General features: G+C 51.7%; 1 protein-coding gene across 1 annotated transcript in view; it reads right to left on the bottom strand.

Moving 5' to 3' along the window:
- Positions 1–2,418: 2,418 nt before the first annotated feature.
- The window catches only part of CRTAC1 (cartilage acidic protein 1), a 604,943-nt gene continuing 582,365 nt past the window's right edge, over positions 2,419–24,996 (bottom strand). The window contains exons 16-17 of the mRNA XM_089662389.1: positions 12,557–12,682; positions 2,419–2,743 (exon numbers count right to left, since the gene is read on the bottom strand). Coding sequence (XP_089518515.1) covers positions 2,610–2,743; positions 12,557–12,682 — 260 coding nt within the window. The 3' untranslated portion in view covers positions 2,419–2,609. The remainder of the gene's footprint in view (positions 2,744–12,556; positions 12,683–24,996) is intronic.

The following is a 24,996-nucleotide window of genomic DNA, read 5'->3' as shown; positions in this document are numbered from 1 at the left end:
TAATAACAATTGTAGGTTTCCTGGAGAAAAACAATCAGAAATCAGCAAAGTGCATCTCCTGGTCGAAGATAAACCGCAGCTTGCAGCAAGAGGGAGGGCTCAGTTCCTTGTAGGAAAATGGGGGGGGGGGGGGTTGTACACACAGACAATGGGGGGGAGGGATATACACGCAGACAATGGGGGAGGGTTTACACACACAACGGGGGGGGGGGGGGGGGGATATACATGCAGACAGTGGGGAGGATGTACACACAGATAAGGGGGGGAGGGTATACACACAGACAATTGGGGGGGAGTATACACACAGACAGTGGGGGAGAATGTACATGCAGACAATGGGGGGGGGGGGTACACACAGACAATTGGGGGGATGTACACGCAGACAATGGGGGGATGTACACGCAGACAATGGGGGGGGGTACACACAGACAATGGGGGGATGTACACACAGACAATTGGGGGGATGTACACGCAGACAGTGGGGGGATGCGCACGCAGACAATGGGGGATGGGATGTACATGCAGACAATGGGGGGATGCGCATGCAGAAAATGGGGGGGTGAACACGCAGACAGTGGGGGGGGGGGATGCGCACGCAGACAATGAGGGGATGCACACGCAGACAATGAGGGGGTGTACACACATACAATGGGGCGGGGGGTGTACACGCAGACAAGGGGGGGTTTGTACACGCAGACAATGGGGGGGTGTACATGCATACAATGGGGGGGTAAACGCATACAATGGGGGGGGGGGTTACACGCATACAATGGGGCGGGAGGTGTACACGCATACAATGGGGGGGGGGTGTAAACGCATACAATGGGGAGGGGGTACATGCATACAATGGGGGGGTACACGCAGACAATGGGGGGGGTGTACATGCAGACAGTGGGGGGGTACACGCAGACAATGGGGGGTGTACATGCAGACAATGGGGGGGTACATGCAGACAATGGGGGGTGTACATGCAGACAATGGGGGGGTGTACACGCATGCAATGGGGGTGGTACACGCATACAATGGGGGGGGGTATACATGCAGACAGTGGGGCGGGGGGGGGGGGGGGGTACACGCATACAATGGGGGGGGGGGGTACACGCATACAATTGGGGGGTGTACACGCAGACAGTGGGGGGTGTACACGCAGACAGTGGGGGGGGGGTACACGCAGACGAGGGTGAACACGCATACAATGGGGGGGGGTACACGCAGACAGTGGGGGGTGTACATGCAGACAGTGGGGGGGGGGGTACACGCAGACAGGGGGGAACACGCATACAATGGGGGGGTGTACATGCAGACAGTGGGGGGGGGTACACGCAGACAGTGCGGGGGGTGTACAAGCAGACAATGGGGGGGTGTACACGCAAACAGTGTGGGGGGGGTACACGCAGACAATGGGGGGTGTACACGCATACAATGGGGGGGTTACACGCATACAATGGGGGGGTTACACGCATACAATGGGGGGGGTACATGCATACAATGGGGGGGTACACGCAGACAGTGGGGGGTGTACACGCATACAATGGGGGGGGTTGTACACGCAGACAGTGGGGGGGTGTACACGCAGACAGTGGGGGGGGGGTACACGCATACAATGGGGGGGTGTACACGCAGACAGTGTGTGTGGGGGGGGGTGTACACGCATACAATGGGGGGGGTGTACACGCAGACAATGGGGGGAGGGATATACACGCAGACAATGGGGGGGTGTACACGCAGACAGTGGGGGGGTGTTGTACACGCAGACAGTGGGGGGGGGGGGTACACGCAGACAATGGGGGGGGGGTACACGCATACAATGGGGGGGTTACACGCATACAATGGGGGGGTACACGCAGACAGTGGGGGGGGGGGGTACACGCATACAATGGGGGGGGGTGCACGCAGACAGTGGGGGGGTGTACACGCAGACAGTGGGGGGGTGTACACGCATACAATGGGGGGGGTACACGCAGACAGTGGGGGGGTTACACGCATACAATGGGAGGTGTACACGCAGACAGTGGGGGGGGGTACACGCATACAATGGGGGGGGTTACACGCATACAATGGGGGGTGTACACGCAGACAGTGGGGGGGGGATACACGCATACAATGGGGAGGGTACATGCATACAATGGGGGGGGGTGTACACGCAGACAGTGGGGGGGTACATGCATACAATGGGGGGGGGTGTACACGCAGACAGTGGGGGGGTACATGCATACAATGGGGGGGGGGGGGGGGGTACACGCAGACAATGGGGGGGGGGGGGGTACACGCATACAATGGGGGGGGGGGGTACACGCAGACAATGGGGGGGTTACAAGCATACAATGGGGGGGGGGGGTACACGCATACAATGGGGGGTGTACACGCAGACAGTGGGGGGGTACATGCATACAATGGGGGGGGGGGATACACGCAGACAATGGGGGGGGGGGGTACACGCATACAATGGGGGGGGGGTACACGCAGACAATGGGGGGGGTTACAAGCATACAATGGGGGGTGTACACGCAGACAGTGGGGGGGTTACAAGCATACAATGGGGGGGGTACACGCAGACAATCATGCATTCAGCAACGTTTCTGTGAAATGAGAATTGTCATAGGAAACATTCATGATTGCTGGAGGCATCTCCTCCCGTCACGTGACAGGTAATAGCCGCCATGACAGTGGCAGTGGTAGGATCCGGCCTCATTATGACACGTGTGATCACATGATCCTCTTCCCTCCAGGCATTCGTTGATATCTGGAATAAAAAGAGGGAGAATCACCCTGTGTGGTGTTGGGAGCGCCTCCTACAGGTGTAATCAGCCATGGCAGACCTGGTCCCTGTATAGGACCCATTGGTGTGGGTGGAGCCTGTGGGGTCTGATTACATCATCATTGATCAGGTGACACATAGATGACAGTGTTTGTATATACGGGTCTCTGTCATAGACCCTTCTACATCCAGGAGTGCCCATCAGAGACCCCTGTACATCCAGGAGTGCCCATCAGAGACCCCTGTACATCCAGGAGTGCCCATCCGAGACCCCTCTACATCCAGGAGTGCCCATCAGAGACCCCTGTACATCCAGGAGTGCCCATCCGAGACCCCTCTACATCCAGGAGTGCCCATCAGAGACCCCTGTACATCCAGGAGTGCCCATCAGAGACCCCTCTACATCCAGGAGTGCCCATCAGAGACCCCTGTACATCCAGGAGTGTCCATCAGAGACCCCTGTACATCCAGGAGTGCCCATCAGAGACCCCTCTACATCCAGGAGTGCCCATCAGAGACCCCTGTACATCCAGGAGTGCCCATCAGAGACCCCTGTACATCCAGGAGTGCCCATCAGAGACTCCCTTACATCCAGGAGTGCCCATCAGAGACCCCCGTACATCCAGGAGTGCCCATTAGAGACCCCTGTACATCCAGGAGTGCCCATCAGAGATCCACTTACATCCAGGAGTGCCCATCAGAGACCCCCTTACATCCAGGAGTGCCCATCAGAGACCCCCTTACATCCAGGAGTGCCCATCAGAGACCCCCTTACATCCAGGAGTGCCCATCAGAGACCTCTGTACATCCAGGAGTGCCCATCAGAGCCCCCCTTACATCCAGGAGTGCCCATCTGAGACCCCTGTACATCCAGGAGTGCCCATCAGAGACCTCTGTACATCCAGGAGTGCCCATCAGAGACCCCCTTACATCCAGTAGTGCCCATCAGAGACCCCCTTAAATCCAGGAGTGCCCATCAGAGACCCACTTACATCCTGGAGTGCCCATCAGAGACCTCTGTACATCCAGGAGTGCCCATCAGAGACCCCTCTACATCCAGGAGTGCCCATCAGAGACCCCTCTACATCCAGGATTGCCCATCAGAGACCCCTCTAGATCCTGGAGTGCCCATCAGAGACCCCTCTACATCCAGGAGTGCCCATCAGAGACCCCTCTACATCCAGGAGTGCCCATCAGAGACTCCCTTACATCCAGGAGTGTCCATTAGAGTCCCCCTTACATCTAGGAGTGCCCATCAGAGACCCCCTTACATCCAGGAGAGCCCATCAGAGCCCCACTTACATCCAGGAGTGCCCATCAGAGACCCCCATACATCCAGGAGTGCCCATCAGAGACCCCTGTACATCCAGGAGTGCCCATCAGAGCCCCCCTTACATCCAAGAGTGCCCATCAGAGACCCCCTTACATCCAGGAGTGCCCATCTGAGACCCCTATACATCCAGGAGTGCCCATCAGAGACCTCTGTACATCCAGGAGTGCCCATCAGAGACCCCCTTACATCCAGTAGTGCCCATCAGAGACCCCCTTACATCCAGGAGTGCCCATTAGAGACCCACTTACATCCTGGAGTGCCCATCAGAGACCTCTGTACATCCAGGAGTGCCCATCAGAGACCCCTCTACATCCAGGAGTGCCCATCAGAGACCCCTCTACATCCAGGAGTGCCCATCAGAGACCCCTCTACATCCAGGATTGCCCATCAGAGACCCCTCTAGATCCTGGAGTGCCCATCAGAGACCCCTCTACATCCAGGAGTGCCCATCAGAGACCCCTCTACATCCAGGAGTGCCCATCAGAGATCCACTTACATCCAGGAGTGCCCATCAGAGACCCCCGTACATCCAGGAGTGCCCATCAGAGACCTCCGTACATCCAGGAGTGCCCATCAGAGACCCCTATACATCCAGGAGTGTCCATTAGAGTCCCCCTTACATCCAGGAGTGCCCATCAGAGCCCCCCTTACATCTAGGAGTGCCCATCAGAGACCCCTATACATTCAGGAGTGCCCATCAGAGCCCCCCTTACATCCAGGAGTGCCCATCAGAGATCCCCTTACATCCAGGAGTGCCCATCAGAGCCCCCCTTACATCCAGGAGTGCCCATCAGAGCCCCACTTACATCCAGGAGTGCCCATCAGAGACCCCCGTACATCCAGGAGTGCCCATCAGAGACCCCTGTACATCCAGGAGTGCCCATCAGAGACCCCTATACATCCAGGAGTGCCCATCAGAGACCCCTATACATCCAGGAGTGCCCATCAGAGACCCCCTTACATCCAGGAGTGCCCATCAGAGACCCCCTTACATCCAGGAGTGCCCATCAGAGCCCCCCTTACATCCAGGAGTGCCCATCAGAGACCCCCTTACATCCAGGAGTGCCCATCAGAGATCCCCGTACATCCAGGAGTGCCCATCAGAGCCCCCTCTACATCCAGGAGTGCCCATCAGAGACCCCTCTACATCCAGAAGTAGCAGAGTCCCCCCCCCCTTATATTCATAGTTGCTCATCAGGGGCCCCGGGGGAGGGTCATGGCTGTGTTGGATGCTGGAGTCTCCATAGGGTGATGCACAGAACGCCGCCTGCTGGCCAGTCGGGGGATTTTCACAGACAGTTGCTGCAGGTCAGATGAAATCTTGTAGCCATGTGGGCGTGGCTCACAGGCCATTGTTTGGAGACGGCTGGCCAATAGGAACGGACAGAGGCAGCTCCTCAGTCATAGGTCAGCGCCTGAATATTCTTCCATTACATGAACACAGCAATTCATACATCGAACAATGACATCAGAATGTGTCACAGGCTGGGGGAGGGGCATAACCTGGGAACTCCACCCATTCCTAATAAATGAACCCACAATACGCCATTAGCCCGCCTCTTTCATCCGGGGAATCCCGCCTTGTCCTTTTCTGTCCCGCCATTCATCCGCCTCTTTCATCCGGGGAATCCCGCCTTGTCCTTTTCTGTCCCGCCATTCATCCGTCTCTTTCATCCGGGGAATCCCGCCTTGTCCTTTTCTGTCCCGCCATTCATCCGCCTCTTTCATCCGGGGAATCCCGCCTTGTCCTTTTCTGTCCCGCCATTCATCCGCCTCTTTCATCCGGGGAATCCCGCCTTGTCCTTTTCTGTCCCGCCATTCATCCGCCTTTCATCCGGGGAATCCCGCCTTGTCCTTTTCTTTCCCGCCATTCATCCGCCTCTTTCATCCAGGGAATCCCGCCTTGTCCTTTTCTGTCCCGCCATTCATCCGTCTCTTTCATCCGGGGAATCCCGCCTTGTCCTTTTCTGTCCCGCCATTCATCCGCCTCTTTCATCCGGGGAATCCCGCCTTGTCCTTTTCTGTCCCGCCATTCATCCGCCTCTTTCATCCGGGGAATCCCGCCTTGTCCTTTTCTGTCCCGCCATTCATCCGCCTTTCATCCGGGGAATCCCGCCTTGTCCTTTTCTGTCCCGCCATTCATCCGCCTCTTTCATCCGGGGAATCCCGCCTTGTCCTTTTCTGTCCCGCCATTCATCCAGTGCAGGTCCTTCCAGTGCCGCCATTGCTGGCTATCTCATTGGATGCTGGCCGTCCCCTCCGGTTTCTTGCCTTTGGGCCCCCCTGTGGTGCCATGGAGATTCCTCCTGCAGGAGGGGGCTTCACATCATTGAATGACGGCTGGGGTGGGGGTGGGGGTGGGGTGGGGGTTCCACCACAAATAAACGCATAAAAAAGATAACTTAAAAAATGATCATTTTCTTGTGTTTTGGATTTGGGAGGATTGAATGGTGGAAACTGACTTTCCAGGTTGAAGATCTGCTTTAGCTGCACCAAAGTGCTCTGCTCTGCTACACGGGGCTGCGCTGGGTACTTTTCAGGACTGGATTGACAGCGCAGGTGAAACCACTTTCACTTTTGTCTTTCCTCCTCTCTGTGTTCCACACACAGTTACATCCCCCACAATGGGGAACCCCTCCTCATCTCTCCCGTCTGTCCAACAAGCATTGCACAGATCCTGTTGTGGCATCCATGGGTCCTTGTTACTCTTCATTCAGTTTTATGTAGATCCTCATGCTCTTCATTCAATCTTCTCTAGTTCCTCGTACTCTTCATTCAGTCCTCTCTAATTCCTCGTACTCTTCATTCAGTCCTCTCTAGTTCCTCGTACTCTTCAGTCCTCTCTAGTTCCTCGTACTCTTCATTCAGTCCTATCTATTTCCTCGTACTCCTCATTCAGTCCTCTCTAGTTCTTTGTTCTCTTCATTCAGTCCTCTCTATTTCCTCGTACTCCTCATTCATTCCTCTCTAGTTCTTTGTTCTCTTCATTCAGTCCTCTCTAGTTCCTCGTACTCTTCATTCAGTCCTCTCTAGTTCCTCGTACTCTTCATTCAGTCCTCTCTAGTTCCTCGTACTCCTCATTCAGTCCTCTCTAGTTCCTCGTACTCCTCATTCAGTCCTCTCTAGTTCCTCGTACTCTTCATTCAGTCCTCTCTAGTTCCTCGTACTCTTCAGTCCTCTCTAGTTCCACGTACTCTTCATTCAGTCCTCTCTAGTTCCTCGTACTCTTCATTCAGTCCTATCTAGTTCCTCGTACTCCTCATTCAGTCCTCTCTAGTTCTTCGTTCTATTCATTCAGTCCTCTCTAGTTCCTCGTACTCCTCATTCAGTCCTCTCTAGTTCCTCGTACTCTTCATTCAGTCCTCTCTAGTTCCTCGTACTCCTCATTCAGTCCTCTCTAGTTCCACGTACTCCTCATTCAGTCCTCTCTAGTTCCTCGTACTCTTCATTCAGTCCTATCTAGTTCCTCGTACTCCTCATTCAGTCCTCTCTAGTTCTTCGTTCTCTTCATTCAGTCCTCTCTAGTTCCCCGTACTCGTCATTCAGTCCTCTCTAGTTCCTCGTACTCCTCATTCAGTCCTCTCTAGTTCCTCGTACTCCTCATTCAGTCCTCTCTAGTTCCTCGTACTCTTCATTCAGTCCTATCTAGTTCCTCGTACTCCTCATTCAGTCCTCTCTAGTTCCTCGTACTCTTCATTCAGTCCTCTCTAGTTCCTCGTACTCTTCATTCAGTCCTCTCTAGTTCCTCGTACTCCTCATTCAGTCCTCTCTAGTTCCTCGTACTCTTCATTCAGTCCTCTCTAGTTCCTCGTACTCTTCATTCAGTCCTCTCTAGTTCCTCGTACTCTTCATTCAGTCCTATCTAGTTCCTCATACTCTTCATTCAGTCCTCTCTAGTTCTTCGTTCTCTTCATTCAGTCCTCTCTAGTTCCTCGTACTCGTCATTCAGTCCTCTCTAGTTCCTCGTACTCCTCATTCAGTCCTCTCTAGTTCCTCGTACTCTTCATTCAGTCCTCTCTAGTTCTTCGTTCTCTTCATTCAGTCCTCTCTAGTTCCTCGTACTCCTCATTCAGTCCTCTCTAGTTCTTCGTTCTCTTCATTCAGTCCTCTCTAGTTCTTCGTTCTCTTCATTCAGTCCTATCTAGTTCCTCATACTCTTCATTCAGTCCTCTCTAGTTCTTCGTTCTCTTCATTCAGTCCTCTCTAGTTCCTCGTACTCTTCATTCAGTCCTCTCTAGTTCCTCATACTCTTCATTCAGTCCTCTCTAGTTCTTCGTTCTCTTCATTCAGTCCTCTCTAGTTCCTCGTACTCTTCATTCAGTCCTACCTAGTTCCTCATACTCTTCATTCAGTCCTCTCTAGTTCTTCGTTCTCTTCATTCAGTCCTCTCTAGTTCCTCGTACTCTTCATTCAGTCCTCTCTAGTTCCTCATACTCTTCATTCAGTCCTATCTAGTTCCTCATACTCTTCATTCAGTCCTCTCTAGTTCTTCGTTCTCTTCATTCAGTCCTCTCTAGTTCCTCGTACTCTTCATTCAGTCCTATCTAGTTCCTCATACTCTTCATTCAGTCCTCTCTAGTTCTTCGTTCTCTTCATTCAGTCCTCTCTAGTTCTTCGTTCTCTTCATTCAGTCCTATCTAGTTCCTCATACTCTTCATTCAGTCCTCTCTAGTTCTTCGTTCTCTTCATTCAGTCCTCTCTAGTTCCTCGTACTCTTCATTCAGTCCTCTCTAGTTCCTCATACTCTTCATTCAGTCCTCTCTAGTTCTTCGTTCTCTTCATTCAGTCCTCTCTAGTTCCTCGTACTCTTCATTCAGTCCTCTCTAGTTCCTCATACTCTTCATTCAGTCCTCTCTAGTTCCTCGTACTCTTCATTCAGTCCTCTCTAGTTCCTCGTACTCTTCATTCAGTCCTCTCTAGTTCCTCATACTCTTCATTCAGTCCTATCTAGTTCCTCATACTCTTCATTCAGTCCTCTCTAGTTCTTCGTTCTCTTCATTCAGTCCTCTCTAGTTCCTCGTAGTCTTCATTCAGTCCTCTCTAGTTCCTCGTACTCTTCATTCAGTCCTATCTAGTTCCTCATACTCTTCATTCAGTCCTCTCTAGTTCTTCCTTCTCTTCATTCAGTCCTCTCTAGTTCCTCGTACTAGATATATTTTTTTTTTCATTAATTTTTTTTTCTTTTTTTTAGATTTTTTTTCATATTTCACTATGACGAAAGTAGTACAATGTTACCATAGTAACATTGTACTACTTTGGGGAAGTGATCAGTATTTTTTTTTTTTTTTTACACAATTTGCTTATAGCAAATAATTACTTTGCTATAAACAAGCATTTACCTGAATGACATCGATTCCTTCAGCTTTTTTCTTTTGTGCTTAGCTGTGATTTGGCCACAGCTAATCACATGACATGTGCATGTGACCTGCTGTGACCATTCACAGCTAGACACTAGTATACAATGGATGGCATGAATGAAGCCATCCATTGTATACAACTGTCATGTGACCTGCTGTGATTGGTCACAGCAGGTCACATGGTACCGGCAATGGGGCCGGTACTCAGATCTGTCATCGGCCGTGTCCGAGGTACACAGCCGGTGACAGATCACGCCGCTGCGCGGCTCTGCAAGCGCGCAAATTGTGCATGTGCGGGAGGACGCCACATGGCGGCCTCCCGGAAAGCTAGTACGTGGGCCCCGTGGATGCAATACATCTCTGCACCTTGATCCTTCCCGCGGTGACCCTCTTCTTCTTTCTCTGCACTCATTTCTCTTTCTTTTCTGACTTTATTAGGTCTTTTCTCACTCCTCCGTGTAACGAGGTCAGGTGAGCCCATTTGTATTGCTTCTACAACATTTCTCATGTTTTTATAAACCTCCCTAGCGGTCTGATGATGTCAGGATTTCTGTGCTCAAAGTGGTACATTTTTTGGCACGGAAATATTGTGTTTTTTTATTGTCGGCCTGTAATTCTTAGGAATAACTCCCTGAAATCTGTCCGGACAAGAATCTAGTAAACATCCCGGGGAGGAGAAAACTTGAAACATGAAATCATAAATTATAATATAATAAATAATCATAAAATATAATAATAATAATAAATGTAATTCAATAATATAATCAAAACGAAAACACTGAAATGTGAAATATAGCGCCAAGTTGGCCCATCGCTGAGCTCAGTCGCAGAATCGTTTTCAGTGTCTGATGAGGAATTTCCCCCACCAATCATTATCACTCAATTCTGCAAGTGGTTCTGATTTACTATCGCTGTTCTCTAGCCGGTCTAAAACCGCGTCTGACCTAAAGGGACGCTTTTTAGAGGGTGACTCAAGACTGTCCATAATTCTAAAGGGGGCCTCAAGATTGTCCATAATTTTAGAGGGGGCCTCAGGACTGTCCATAATTTTAGAAAGCTGTATTTGTGTGAAAAAAATGATATGAATGTCATCTGGGTACAATGCTGCATGACCGCGCAATTGTCATTCAAAGTGCGACAGCGCTGAAAGCTGAAAATTGGTCTGGGAAGGAAGGGGGTAGAAGTGCCCTGTAGGCAGGAAGGGGGTAGAAGTGTCCTGTAGGCAGGAAGGGGGATAGAAGTGCCCTGTAGGCAGGAAGGGGGTAGAAGTGCCCTGTAGGCAGGAAGGGGGTAGAAGTGTCCTGTAGGGAGGAAGGGGGTAGAAGTGCCCTGTAGGCAGGAAGGGGGTAGAAGTGTCCTGTAGGCAGGAAGGGGGTAGAAGCGTCCTGTAGGCAGGAAGGGGGTAGAAGTGCCCTGTAGGCAGGAAGGGGGTAGAAGCGTCCTGTAGGCAGGAAGGGGGTAGAAGTGCCCTGTAGGCAGGAAGGGGGTAGAAGTGTCCTGTAGGCAGGAAGGGGGTAGAAGTGCCCTGTAGGCAGGAAGGGGATAGAAGTGTCCTGTAGGCAGGAAGGGGGTAGAAGTGTCCTGTAGGCAGGAAGGGGGTAGAAGTGCCCTGTAGGCAGGAAGGGGGTAGAAGTGTCCTGTAGGCAGGCAGGGGGTAGAAGTGTCCTGTAGGCAGGAAGGGGGTAGAAGTGCCCTGTAGGCAGGAAGGGGGTAGAAGTGTCCTGTAGGCAGGAAGGGGGTAGAAGTGTCCTGTAGGCAGGAAGGGGGTAGAAGTGTCCTGTAGGCAGGAAGGGGGTAGAAGTGCCCTGTAGGCAGGAAGGGGGTAGAAGTGTCCTGTAGGCAGGAAGGGGGTAGAAGTGCCCTGTAGGCAGGAAGGGGGTAGAAGTGTCCTGTAGGCAGGAAGGGGGTAGAAGTGTCCTGTAGGCAGGAAGGGGGTAGAAGTGCCCTGTAGGCAGGAAGGGGGTAGAAGTGCCCTGTAGGCAGGAAGGGGGTAGAAGTGCCCGGTAGGCAGGAAGGGGGTAGAAGTGCCCGGTAGGCAGGAAGGGGGTAGAAGTGCCCGGTAGGCAGGAAGGGGGTAGAAGTGCCCGGTAGGCAGGAAGGAGGTAGAAGTGCCCGGTAGGCAGGAAGGGGGTAGAAGTGCCCGGTAGGCAGGAAGGGGGTAGAAGTGTCCGGTGGGCAGGAAGGGGGTAGAAGTGCCCGGTAGGCAGGAAGGAGGTAGAAGTGCCCGGTAGGCAGGAAGGGGGTAGAAGTGTCCTGTAGGCAGGAAGGGGGTAGAAGTGCCCTGTAGGCAGGAAGGGGGTAGAAGTGCCCGGTAGGCAGGAAGGGGGTAGAAGCGCCCTTTAGGCAGGAAGGAGGTAGAAGTGCCCGGTAGGCAGGAAGGGGGTAGAAGTGCCCGGTAGGCAGGAAGGGGGTAGAAGTGTCCGGTGGGCAGGAAGGGGGTAGAAGTGCCCGGTAGGCAGGAAGGGGGTAGAAGTGCCCGGGAGGCAGGAAGGGGGTAGAAGTGCCCTGTAGGCAGGAAGGGGGTAGAAGTGCCCGGTAGGCAGGAAGGGGGTAGAAGTGCCCGGTAGGCAGGAAGGGGGTAGAAGTGTCCGGTGGGCAGGAAGGGGGTAGAAGTGCCCGGTAGGCAGGAAGGGGGTAGAAGTGCCCGGGAGGCAGGAAGGGGGTAGAAGTGCCCTGTAGGCAGGAAGGGGGTAGAAGTGCCCTGTAGGCAGGAAGGGGGTAGAAGTGCCCTGTAGGCAGGAAGGGGGTAGAAGTGCCCTGTAGGCAGGAAGGGGGTAGAAGTGTCCTGTAGGCAGGAAGGGGGTAGAAGTGTCCTGTAGGCAGGAAGGGGGTAGAAGTGTCCTGTAGGCAGGAAGGGGGTAGAAGTGCCCTGTAGGCAGGAAGGGGGTAGAAGTGCCCTGTAGGCAGGAAGGGGGTAGAAGTGCCCTGTAGGCAGGAAGGGGGTAGAAGTGCCCAGTAGGCAGGAAGGGGGTAGAAGTGCCCAGTAGGCAGGAAGGGGGTAGAAGTGCCCGGTAGGCGAGGGGTTAAAGGAACAGATAACCACTTCGGGAGACGTGCCGCCATGTCCTCCAATGTATAGTCATACCCACAATCCTCCATGTTACTCACCAACACATTGACGGTCTGAGCCCATTGCTGTGCGGAATCCCGGGAGACAGCGGCAGGCATAGGACCCCTCTGAGTTCACACAAATCTGGCTGCATTCATGGCTACCAAGAGCGCATTCATCAATATCTGAGAGTCACAAAGAGACAAGATCAGTGCCATGGCTAGTAAAGGAGAACTTACTATAATGTCTGACATGTAGGGGGCCGATGTATAGCAGATACAGCCCTAGTCTCTGAAAACTGGTTTCAAGTGAATCCAAAAGGAAGCCAAAAGAAATGGGTGAGAACCCCTGTTGGGCTTTTTTTTTTTTGCTGTCTGGGTCCCCACTGGGGAGATCTTACCTTTTGTCATGTGACCATTGGCAGAGAAGATCCAAAAACCTTTAGTTGTCACCAAGACTTTTTTCTCAGAGAATAGGTGCGGCACTCCCCCTTTATGAGTCATTTCCTGTCTCCTCCCCCTACCCACCTCTGAGCACCGTCTCTTGTCTCCACCCCTACCCACCTCTGAGCACCGTTCCTTGGTTCCACCCCCTACCCACCTCTGAGCACCGTCCCTTGGTTCCACCCTCTACCCACCTCTGAGCACCGTCCCTTGGTTTCTCCCCCTACCCACCTCTGAGCACCGTCCCTTGGTTCCTCCCCCCTACCCACCTCTGAGCACCGTCCCTTGGTTTCTCCCCCTACCCACCTCTGAGCACCGTCCCTTGGTTCCTCCCCCCTACCCACCTCTGAGCACCGTCCCTTGGTTTCTCCCCCTACCCACCTCTGAGCACCGTTCATTGGTTCCACCCCCTACCCACCTCTGAGCAATGTCCCTTTGTTCCACCCCCTACCCACCTCTGAGCACTGTCCCTCGGTTCCACCCCCTACCCACCTCTGAGCACCGTCCCTTGGTTCCACCCCCTACCCACCTCTGAGCACCGTCTCTTGGTTCCACCCCCTACCCACCTCTGAGCACCGTCCCTTGGTTCCACACCCTACCCACCTCTGAGCACCGTCCCTTGGTTCCACCCCCTACCCACCTCTGAGCACCGTCTCTTGGTTCCACCCCCTACCCACCTCTGAGCACCGTCCCTTGGTTCCTCCCCCTACCCACCTCTGAGCACCGTCCCTTGGTTCCTCCCCCTACCCACCTCTGAGCACCGTCTCTTGGTTCCACCCCCTACCCACCTCTGAGCACCGTCCCTTGGTTCCTCCCCCTACCCACCTCTGAGCACCGTCCCTTGGTTCCTCCCCCTACCCACCTCTGAGCACCGTCCCTTGGTTCCACCCCCTACCCACCTCTGAGCACCGTCCCTTGGTTCCACCCCCTACCCACCTCTGAGCACGTCTCTTGTCTCCACCCCCTACCCACCTCTGAGCACCGTCCCTTGGTTCCACCCCCTACTCACCTCTGAGCACCGTCTCTTGGTTCCACCCCCTACTCACCTCTGAGCACCGTCTCTTGGTTCCACCCCCTACCCACCTCTGAGCACGTCTCTTGTCTCCACCCCTACCCACCTCTGAGCACCGTCTCTTGGTTCCTCCCCCTACCCACCTCTGAGCACCGTCCCTTGGTTCCTCCCCCTACCCACCTCTGAGCACCGTCCCTTGTTGTCACTGCACAAGAATAGTGGGGAGATCTACCAATGGAGACACCCATTTTGGTGACAACTTTCTAATAAGAGATTTCCATTATTTTGCTGGGAGCCTGTTGTGTCGATTGGACAGGAACATGCAAAAAAAAAAAGGATCCCCTTCAATGACAATAGATCCCCCAGCATCAGTAGACCTCCCAGCACTCCTCGCCATTACTTACATTCAGTGCTGGAGGTGCCGGAACTTCGTTTCCACTGAAAAAAGCCCGTTATTAGTCCTCCTGCACACGGGACGTTTTTACAGCGGCTGTTTTTGGGTTTTTTTACGCTTTTTTCTACAGCCAGTAACCCCCCCGGCATGTTCTCCTTGGTGTCCATACACACACAGACTGGAATCAACGTTTTTTGGCTGGAAAACAAATCCCAGAACTAGCGGGCTTCTAGAGGAGTTTTTTTTAGCTGTAAAAACGCACTAATGCTGAAAAATGCTGTAAATCGCGACAAACCGGCTTTTTTGGACCCGCTAAAAAACACGGCTAAATGTGAAAGCAAAAAACCTCACTTTTTAATGCGACTTTACACAGCTAACGTTACCAGCGTTATTAAAATGCCCCCCCCCCAGTTTGACTTCAATGGAGATGCTGCAGAAAAGGATGTAGTGCGTTTTTCCTGCATTTTTGATGCGTTTTGCATTTTAATCTGCCTAGCAACAAGAAAAAAATGCAAAACGCAGCAAAAATGCAGCAAAGACGCACTACATCCTTTTCTGCAGCGCCTCCATTGACGTATATATAGAAAAAAAACGCAACTTTTGGCGTTTAAAAAAATCCCCGACCCTTTCCTAAAAAATGCACGGGTGAAAATGCGCAGATGTGAACCCGTCCCGTAGGAATCATGTTCAATGGACTGCTGTGTGTTTCTGCAAAACGCTGCGGAAGACGCTTTGGTGTGAACCTAGACTTTACCTCCCCTACGGATACTGTACCTAGGGGTCCCCTACAATAGAGGGCGCTATAGTTATTGTAATTCCTATAGAGATGATGGAATTTCATTTCAGGTACTTATATATCGCCGTCAATTTCCGCAGCACTTTACATACATATTGTACCTTCACATCAGTCCCCGCCCCCGAGGAGCGTACAATCTAAGGTCCCTAACTCACATACATACATACACATACTGGGGCCAATTCAGACAGGAGCCAATTCACCTCCCAGCATGTCATTGGAGTGTGGGAGGAAACCGGAGCACCCGGAGGAAACCCACGCAGGCACAGGGAGAACATGTAAACTCCAGGCAGGTGGTGCCGGGGTTGGGATCATTTTATTTGGATCATTTCGTGTTTTCCTCGGGCCCCTCACAAGTCCATCTCAATCGGTGTTGTTTATGGTTTGGACATATTTAGGACTTTTTGTTCAGCAGGAACCCCGGGGTACGCAGTTCCGGCACCTCTGAATGTACTTAATGGTAAGGGGTGCTGGGGTGTGCAGGTCGGTCTGTTGATGCTGGCTGCTGGGGGATCTATCGTCACTGGAGAGGATTTTTGCCTGGTGATCTATTGTTGCTGCTGGGGGCCATTATATTTCTATATATATAGTCAGGTTATATAGGTATACTTGTTTATGTTTTATGTGAAAGTGTCACATTTTGTAGTCACCTCCAGGGGCGGACTGACAACTCACGGGGCCCCCCGGGGCAATAAGAGATCATGGGGCCCCTGTGTCCTTGCTCACACTCAAACCACACCCAAAAAAGCCTATGAAAGGTACCAGGGGCATCTCATGGGGCCCCCTACTGACCCCAGGCCCTCGGGCAGTGCCCGAGTGCTGAAATGGTCAGTCCGCCCCTGGTCACCTCATCGTTCTTATCAAAGGCAAGAAATAAATGCCCAAAAATGGATAAATAACATTTCTAACATTGACATCGGTGACCTTTCATCTGGAATTGTTGTTTGTTGTTCCTCAGATGTGGATAACGGTACAGTGACCAATCGGGATGTACGGAATCAGCATAAGGGACTGAGCGCACGTCTCAGGGGGCGGAGATACAATCTACAAGGAGCCTCTCGCCAATCCATCCGGCTGTCTCTCAGGCAGTGAACTCCGCAGTTCTTCCACAATTGTCTCCCCTCAGCCAGTGCCGGGACAAGGTCATCCAGCGCCCAGGGCAAAGGTGCCAAGCTGCACCAGGGCAGGGGGGGGGGGGAGAAAATGGTATAACCCAGCTAGGCACATGGGACAAGGAGCGGGCGAGAGGGACAGTTGTCTTGGGCGCAATGGTTTACTGTAGTGATAGGGGGCGCCTTCCTTCTATGACTGCGGCAGCGATTTCTGACAAGCGGGTGACTGCTGGGCGTAGGATCCCCCAAACTTACACACCAGGAATGGGGGGATACACGGGGTGCAAGCTTAGGGGATCCTACCCCCAGCAGTCACTCACTTGTCAGAAATCGCTGCCGCTGTCACTACTCCTGTCAGCCTAGTAAGAGTTCATGTGCACTGCAGCCGATAAACTGACGGTTAGGAGCTTTTCTGCGTTTTTTCCAGCAGCCCCTGAACCCTCCCTAATGTCCTCCTATCTGTCCATCATGTACATCTTCTTTCACAGTCCTTTGCAGGCAGTGGAGGTTACAGTCGTTTATTTGAATGCACAAAACTTGCGCTGAAGAGTAAATTTTATCAGCGTTTCAACGCTTGTAAACGCAGCTATCCGCATTTAGAAGCATTTTTTAACTCTTCCATATCCAGATGCTGTCCGGAGCCCTTTTTCCATCATCAGAAATGCATGCAAAACGTTTTCCATGTATACAAATGGACCCGGAACACCAGCGCAGTCAGGTCCAGGTTTTGTGTGAAGGAAACAATGGTCCATGATGGGATCCATAGTGACTACAACCAGAAAAGACCGGTCATCCCAACACATACTGCTCTCCCTGCTTCTGCTCTCTCTCTGCTTCTGCTCTCCCCGCTTCTGCTCTCTCTCTGCTTCTGCTCTCCCTGCTTCTGCTCTCTCTGCTTCTGCTCCCTCTGCTTCTGCTCTCACTGCTTCTGCTCCCTCTGCTTCTGCTCTCTCTCTGCTTCTGCTCTCCCCGCTTCTGCTCTCTCTCTGCTTCTGCTCTCTCTGCTTCTGCTCTCCCTGCTTCTGCTCTCTCTGCTTCTGCTCTCCCCGCTTCTGCTCTCTCTCTGCTTCTGCTCTCCCTGCTTCTGCTCTCTCTCTGCTTCTGCTCTCCCTGCTTCTGCTCTCTCTGCTTCTTCTCTCTCTCTGCTTCTGCTCTCCCTGCTTCTGCTCTCTCTGCTTCTTCTCTCTCTCTGCTTCTGCTCTCCCTGCTTCTGCTCCCTCTGCTTCTGCTCCCTCTGCTTCTGCTCCCTCTGCTTCTGCTCTCGCTGATTCTGCTCTCGCTGATTCTGCTCTGTCTGCTTCTTCTCTCTCTATTCCTCTCAAAATGTCTGAAATTGTTAATTTTTTACTGTTTTCAGTGCATTCTGAGCATTTTGGAATGTCTTCTGAGGTTATCTTTAAAAAACGCTCATAAACGCGGTATGCAAACACGGCTAAACAGATGTTTTTTAACCTACGTTTTCCAGCAGTTTCCATCGTTCAGAAGAGTTTTCCAAACGTCCCGTGTACATGGAGCCTAATAGAAGGAAGGCGCCCCCTATCTCTATAGCAAACCATTGCGCCCAGGGCAGCCGCCCCTCTCACCCAGCCCTTGTCCCAGCCCTATGTGCCTAGTTGGGTACCATTTTCTCCAGGACACAACATGCAACGAGTCACAAATTCCATGTTACAAGAAGGTTTGTTTTGTTTGTTTTTTTAAAACTAAAGAACAGAAGGAATGTCTGGCTGATAAAGAATTCTTGTCAGCAGAATCGGTGATCAGGACTTCAGTTGTCACCACCACCAGAGTAACTGATATGTCAACTGTACTGATAGGCTAATAAAGCAAGGCGTCAGGGCTGGATCTAAGGGGGTGCTGGGGTGGGCCCCCCAGGTTTTAGTTGCTCCCCCCCAAGAGCACCTCTGCTTATCCCCTAGCCAGCCCATTGGGGACAATTCAAAGAAGGGAGCACTGTGATGCAGACCATGTAATGAGACACTTTTACTGGGACAATCCATGGAAGAGGCCACTGTTCATGTGGATTCCTGACATAAAAAGGAGCCCCTGATTAGGACAATCCATCTAAGGGGGCACCGTGATGGGGATACCCGATGTAAGGGGGCACTGTGATGGGGATACCCGATGTAAGGGGGCACTGTGATGGGGATACCCGATGTAAGGGGGCACTGTGATGGGGATCCCCGATGTAAGGGGGCACTGTGATGGGGATACCCGATGTAAGGGGGCACTGTGATGGGGATACCCGATGTAAGGGGCACTGTGATGGGGATACCCGATGTAAGGGGGCACTGTGATGGGGATACCCGATGTAAGGGGGCACTGTGATGGGGATCCCCGATGTAAGGGGGCACTGTGATGGGGATCCCCAATGTAAAGGGGCACTCTGATGGGGATCCCCGATGTAAGGGGGCACTGTGATGAGGATACCCGATGTAAGAGGGCACTGTGATGGGGATACCCTAAGTAAGGGGGCACTGTGATGGGGATACCCGATGTAAGGGGGCACTGTGATGGGGATACCCGATGTAAGGGGGCACTGTGATGGGGATACCCGATGTAAGGGGGCACTGTGATGGGGATACCCGATGTAAGAGGGCACTGTGATGGGGATACCCGATGTAAGAGGGCACTGTGATGGGGATACCTAATGTAAGGGGGCACTGTGATGGGGATACGTGATGTAAGGGGGCACTGTGATGGGGATACGTGATGTAAGGGGGTACTGTGATGGGGATACCCGATGTAAGGGGGCACTGTGATGGGGATACGTGATGTAAGGGGGCACTGTGATGGGGATACGTGATGTAAGGGGGTACTGTGATGGGGATACCCGATGTAAGGGGGCACTGTGATGGGGATACCCGATGTAAGGGGGCACTGTGATGGGGATACCCGATGTAAGGGGGCACTGTGATGGGGATACCCGATGTAAGGGGGCACTGTGATGGGGATACCCGATGTAAGGGGGCACTGTGATGGGGATACGTGATGTAAGGGGGCACTCTGATGGGGATACCTGATGTAAGGGGGCACTGTGATGGAGACACCTGATGTAAGGGGGCACTGTGATGGGGATACCCGATGTAAGGGGGCACTGTGATGGGGATACCCGATGTAAGGGGGCACTCCATTGGGGTATCTGATCGTATGTAAGTGCTAATTCTGATGGGAACAGTAGATGTAAGAGGGTAGTCAGATGGGGACCTTGATGTGAAGGGGGATTCTGGTACGGACCCTGATGTAAAGGGCCACTCTAATGGGGACCCTCTAATAGGGAGCCTGATGTGAGGCTACTTTCACGCTGATCCGCTGTAAAGACACATCTGCGTTTTTACCGCGCTTTCTGACCGTTATTAAAGGATACGTGACTTATAAACTGCACCAAAAACACTTCTCAGAGGCACTTTTCAGGCGTTTTCCATTGAGTTCAATGGGAAGAGGTGTTTTTGGGGAGGTTTTTTTAACTCACCAAATATGCCCCAAAGATGCTGCAAGCCGGAGTTTTCATACCGCAGCTCAAGCTCAACGCCCCAGTGTGAACACATACACAGATAGACATTCATATACACAGGGAAGCGTTTTTCTTGAGCTTTTCAGGCACTTTTTCTAACACAAAAATGCTTCAAAAACTCCTCAGTGTGAAAGTAGCCTAAGGGGGACTCTGATGGGAACCACGATGTAAAGGGGGACTCTGATGGGGACCATGATGTAAAGGGCGACTCTGATGGGGACCATGATGTAAAGGGAGACTCTGATGGGGACCCTGATGTACAGGGGGACTCTGATGGGGACCATGATATAAAGGGGGACTCTGATGGGGACCATGATGTAAAGGGGGACTCTGATGGAGAGCCTGATGTAATATAGGCACTTTGATAGGGACACATGATGTAAAGGGCTATCTGGTAGGCACCCTTATATAAAGATGCATTCTGATGGGGTCCCTGATGTAAAGGGGGACTCTTCCTCCATAGTAACTCTCCCTCCATAGTAACTCTTCCTCTATAGTAACTCTTCCTCTATAGTAACCCTTCCTCTATAGTAACCCTTCCTCTATAGTAACTCTTCCTCCATAGTAACTCTTCCTCCATAGTAACTCTTCCTCTATAGTAACTCTTCCTCTATAGTAACTCTTCCTCTATAGTAACCCTTCCTCTATAGTAACTCTTCCTCCATAGTAACTCTTCCTCTATAGTAACTCTTCCTCTATAGTAACTCTTCCTCTATAGTAACTCTTCCTCTATAGTAACCCTTCCTCCATAGTAACTCTTCCTCCATAGTAACTCTTCCTCTATAGTAACCCTTCCTCTATAGTAACTCTTCCTCCATAGTAACACTTCCTCTATAGTAACTCTTCCTCTATAGTAACCCTTCCTCTATAGTAACCCTTCCTCTATAGTAACCCTTCCTCTATAGCAGTGATGGCGAACCTTTTTGAGCCCGAGTGCCCAAACTGCAACCCAAAACCAACTTATTTCTTTCAAAGTGCCAACACTGCAATGAAACCTGAATATCGAGCTTTTGGTTTAGAAAAAACAACTCGTACAGTAGTGCAAACTAATTAACAGTACAGGAGATGACCAGAGACTGCGGACACAGTACAGGGATGACCAGAGACTGCGGACACAGTACAGGGATGACCAGAGACTGCGGACACAGTACAGGAGATGATCAGAGACTGCGGACACAGTACAGGGATGACCAGAGACTGCGGACACAGTACAGGGATGACCAGAGACTGCGGACACAGTACAGGAGATGATCAGAGACTGCGGACATAGTACAGGAGATGACCAGAGACTGCGGACACAGTACAGGAGATGACCAGAGACTGCAGACACAGTACAGGAGATGACCAGAGACTGCAGACATAGTACAGGAGATGACCAGAGACTGCGGACACAGTACAGGGATGACCAGAGACTGCGGACACAGTACAGGGATGACCAGAGACTGCGGACACAGTACAGGAGATGGTCAGAGACTGCGGACACAGTACAGGGATGACCAGAGACTGGGGACACAGCACAGGGATGACTGCTGACCTTTGGGGAGGGGGAGCGGGTACCTGAATTTGACAGGTACCCGCTCTTACTTCCGCAGAGTTTTTTTTTTTTATCTTACCTGTTCCTCGATCCAGCCGCTCGCTGTCTTCCCGGCTTCTGTAGTGTGGGCGCTCGTCGGACAGCCGGATGCCCAGTGCGCATGCGCGAGAAGCGCTGCGCTTTGTGATTGGTCCGGCGGCTTCTGGGATCTGTCATGTGTCCCAGGTACCGCCTTACCATTCACAAGGAGCACTGCTTCTTGTGCATGCGCACTTGGGACCCGGCTGTCACGCACACTACAGCCGGGAAGACAGCGCGCCGCTGGATTCTCCTGGCGTGCCCACAGATAAGGCTCGGCGTGCCGGCTGTGGCACGCGTGCCACGGGTTCGCCACCACTGCTCTATAGTAACCCTTCCTCTATAGTAACCCTCCTCTATAGTAACTCTTCCTCCATAGTAACTCTTCCTCTATAGTAACTCTTCCTCTATAGTAACCCTTCCTCTATAGTAACCCTTCCTCTATAGTAACCCTCCTCTATAGTAACTCTTCCTCCATAGTAACTCTTCCTCTATAGTAACCCTTCCTCTATAGTAACTCTTCCTCCATAGTAACCCTTCCTCTATAGTAACCCTTCCTCTATAGTAACTCTTCCTCTATAGTAACTCTTCCTCCATAGTAACTCTTCCTCTATAGTAACTCTTCCTCTATAGTAACTCTTCCTCTATAGTAACTCCTCCTCTATAGTAACCCTTCCTCTATAGTAACTCCTCCTCTATAGTAACCCTTCCTCTATAGTAACTCTTCCTCTATAGTAACTCCTCCTCTATAGTAACCCTTCCTCTATAGTAACCCTCCCTCTATAATAACTCTTCCTCTATAGTAACTCCTCCTCTATAGTAACTCCTCCTCTATAGTAACCCTTCCTCTATAGTAACTCTTCCTCTATAGTAACTCCTCCTCTATAGTAACTCCTCCTCTATAGTAACCCTTCCTCTATAGTAACTCCTCCTCTATAGTAACCCTTCCTCTATAGTAACTCCTCCTCTATAGTAACCCTTCCTCTATAGTAACTCTTCCTCTATAGTAACCCTTCCTCTATAGTAACTCTTCCTCTATAGTAACCATTCCTCTATAGTAACCCTTCCTCTATAGTAACCCTTCCTCTATAGTAACCCTTCCTCTATAGTAACCCTTCCTCTATAGCAGTGGTTCTTAACCTGGGTTCGATCGAACCCCAGGGGTTCGGTGAGTCAGTCTCGCGGGTTCGGCGGAGGTGAAGACCCACACCCGACTCATATGATTCGTGCAGTAAATATTCATTATTATGTTTTTGTTTTTGTGTGAAAATCATGTTTTAATGGTTTTGTTCATTTTGTGCACCTATGTATAAATATATACCTATGTTTTGAATTTTAAAAATCATATTTTATTTTTCCAATTAAGAAGGGTTCGGTGAATGCGCATATGAAACTGGTGGGGTTCAGTACCTCCAACAAGGTTAAGAACCACTGCTCTATAGTAACCCTTCCTCTATAGTAACCCTTCCTCTATAGTAACTCTTCCTCTATAGTAACTCTTCCTCTATAGTAACTCTTCCTCTATAGTAACTCTTCCTCCATAGTAACCCTTCCTCTATAGTAACCCTTCCTCTATAGTAACTCTTCCTCTATAGTAACTCTTCCTCTATAGTAACCCTTCCTCTATAGTAACCCTTCCTCTATAGTAACCCTTCCTCTATAGTAACCCTTCCTCTATAGTAACTCTTCCTCTATAGTATCCCTTCCTCTATAGTAACTCCTCCTCTATAGTAACTCTTCCTCTATAGTAACTCCTCCTCTATAGTAACTCTTCCTCTATAGTAACTCCTCCTCTATAGTAACTCTTCCTCTATAGTAACTCCTCCTCTATAGTAACTCCTCCTCTATAGTAACCCTTCCTCTATAGTAACTCTCCCTCTATAGTATCTCTTCCTCTACAGTAACTCCTCCTCTATAGTAACTCCTCCTCCATAGTAACCCTTCCTCTATAGTAACTCTTCCTCTATAGTAACTCTTCCTCCATAGTAACTCCTCCTCTATAGTAACTCCTCCTCTATAGTATCTCTTCCTCTGTAGTAACTCTTCCTCTAGGAAGAGTGCCCTATCATTGGTGTCAGTGGGAGGAATAGTGCCCCATCATTGGTGTCAGTGGGAGGAATAGTGCCCCATCATTGGTGTCAGTGGGAGGAATAGTGCCCCATCATTGGTGTCAGTGGGAGGAATAGTGCCCCATCATTGGTGTCAGTGGGAGGAATAGTGCTCCATTATTGGTGTCAGTGGGAGGAATAGTGTCCCATCCTTGGTATCAGTGGGAGGAAGAGCGCCCCATCATTGGTATCAGTGGGAGGAAGAGTGCCCCATCATTGGTATCAGTGGGAGGAATAGTGCCCCGTCATTGGTGTCAGTGGGAGGAATAGTGCCCCGTCATTGGTGTCAGTGGGAGGAATAGTGCCCCGTCATTGGTGTCAGTGGGAGGAATAGTGCCCCATCATTGGTGTCAGTGGGAGGAATAGTGCCCCATCATTGGTGTCAGTGGGAGGAATAGTGCCCCATCATAGGTGTCAGTGGGGGGAATAGTGCCCCATCATTGGTGTCAGTGGGAGGAATAGTGCCCCATCATTGGCGTCAGTGGGAGGAATAGTGCCCCATCATTGGTGTCAGTGGGGGGAATAGTGCCCCATCATAGGTGTCAGTGGGAGGAAAAGTGCCCCAACGTTGGTGTTGGTGTCAGTGGGAGGAATAGTGCCCCATCGTTGGTGTCAGTGGGAGGAATAGTGCCCCATCGTTGGTGTCAGTGGGGGAGGAATAGTGCCCCATCGTTGGTGTCAGTGGGGGAGGAATAGTGCCCCATCGTTGGTGTCAGTGGGGGAGGAATAGTGCCCCATCGTTGGTGTCAGTGGGGGAGGAATAGTGCCCCATGATTGGTGTCAGCAGGAGGAATAGTACCCCATCATTGGTATCAGTGGGAGAAATAGTGCCCCATCATTGGTGTCAGTGGGGGGAATAGTGCCCCATTATTGGTGTCAGTGGGGGGAATAGTGCCCCATGATTGGTGTCAGCGGGAGGAATAGTACCCCATCATTGGTATCAGTGGGGGGAATAGTGTCCCATCATTGGTGTCAGTGGGAGGAATAGTGCCCCATCATTGGTGTCGGTGGGAGGAATAGTGCCCCATCATTGGTGTCAGTGGGGGGAATAGTGCCCCATCATTGGTGTCGGTGGGAGGAATAGTGCCCCATCATAGGTGTCAGTGGGGGGAATAGTGCCCCATCATTGGTGTCAGTGGGGGGAATAGTGCCCCATCATTGGTGTCAGTGGGAGGAATAGTGCCCCATCGTTGGTGTTGGTGTCAGTGGGAGGAATAGTGCCCCATCGTTGGTGTCAGTGGGGGGAGGAATAGTGCCCCATCGTTGGTGTCAGTGGGGGGAGGAATAGTGCCCCATCGTTGGTGTCAGTGGGGGAGGAATAGTGCCCCATCGTTGGTGTCAGTGGGGGAAGGAATAATGCCCCATCGTTGGTGTCAGTGGGGGAAGGAATAATGCCCCATCGTTGGTGTCAGTGGGGGGAGGAATAGTGCCCCATCGTTGGTGTCAGTGGGGGGAGGAATAGTGCCCCATCGTTGGTGTCAGTGGGGGGAGGAATAGTGCCCCATCGTTGG

Source organism: Staurois parvus, unplaced genomic scaffold (genome assembly GCF_062004578.1).
Source record: "Staurois parvus isolate SC_StPar_1 unplaced genomic scaffold, SC_StPar_1.0 ptg001463l, whole genome shotgun sequence".
Taxonomy (NCBI): Eukaryota; Metazoa; Chordata; class Amphibia; order Anura; family Ranidae; genus Staurois; species Staurois parvus.
The sequence above is the reverse complement of the archived record's forward strand: the minus strand, read 5'-3'. Positions and strand labels throughout refer to the sequence as shown.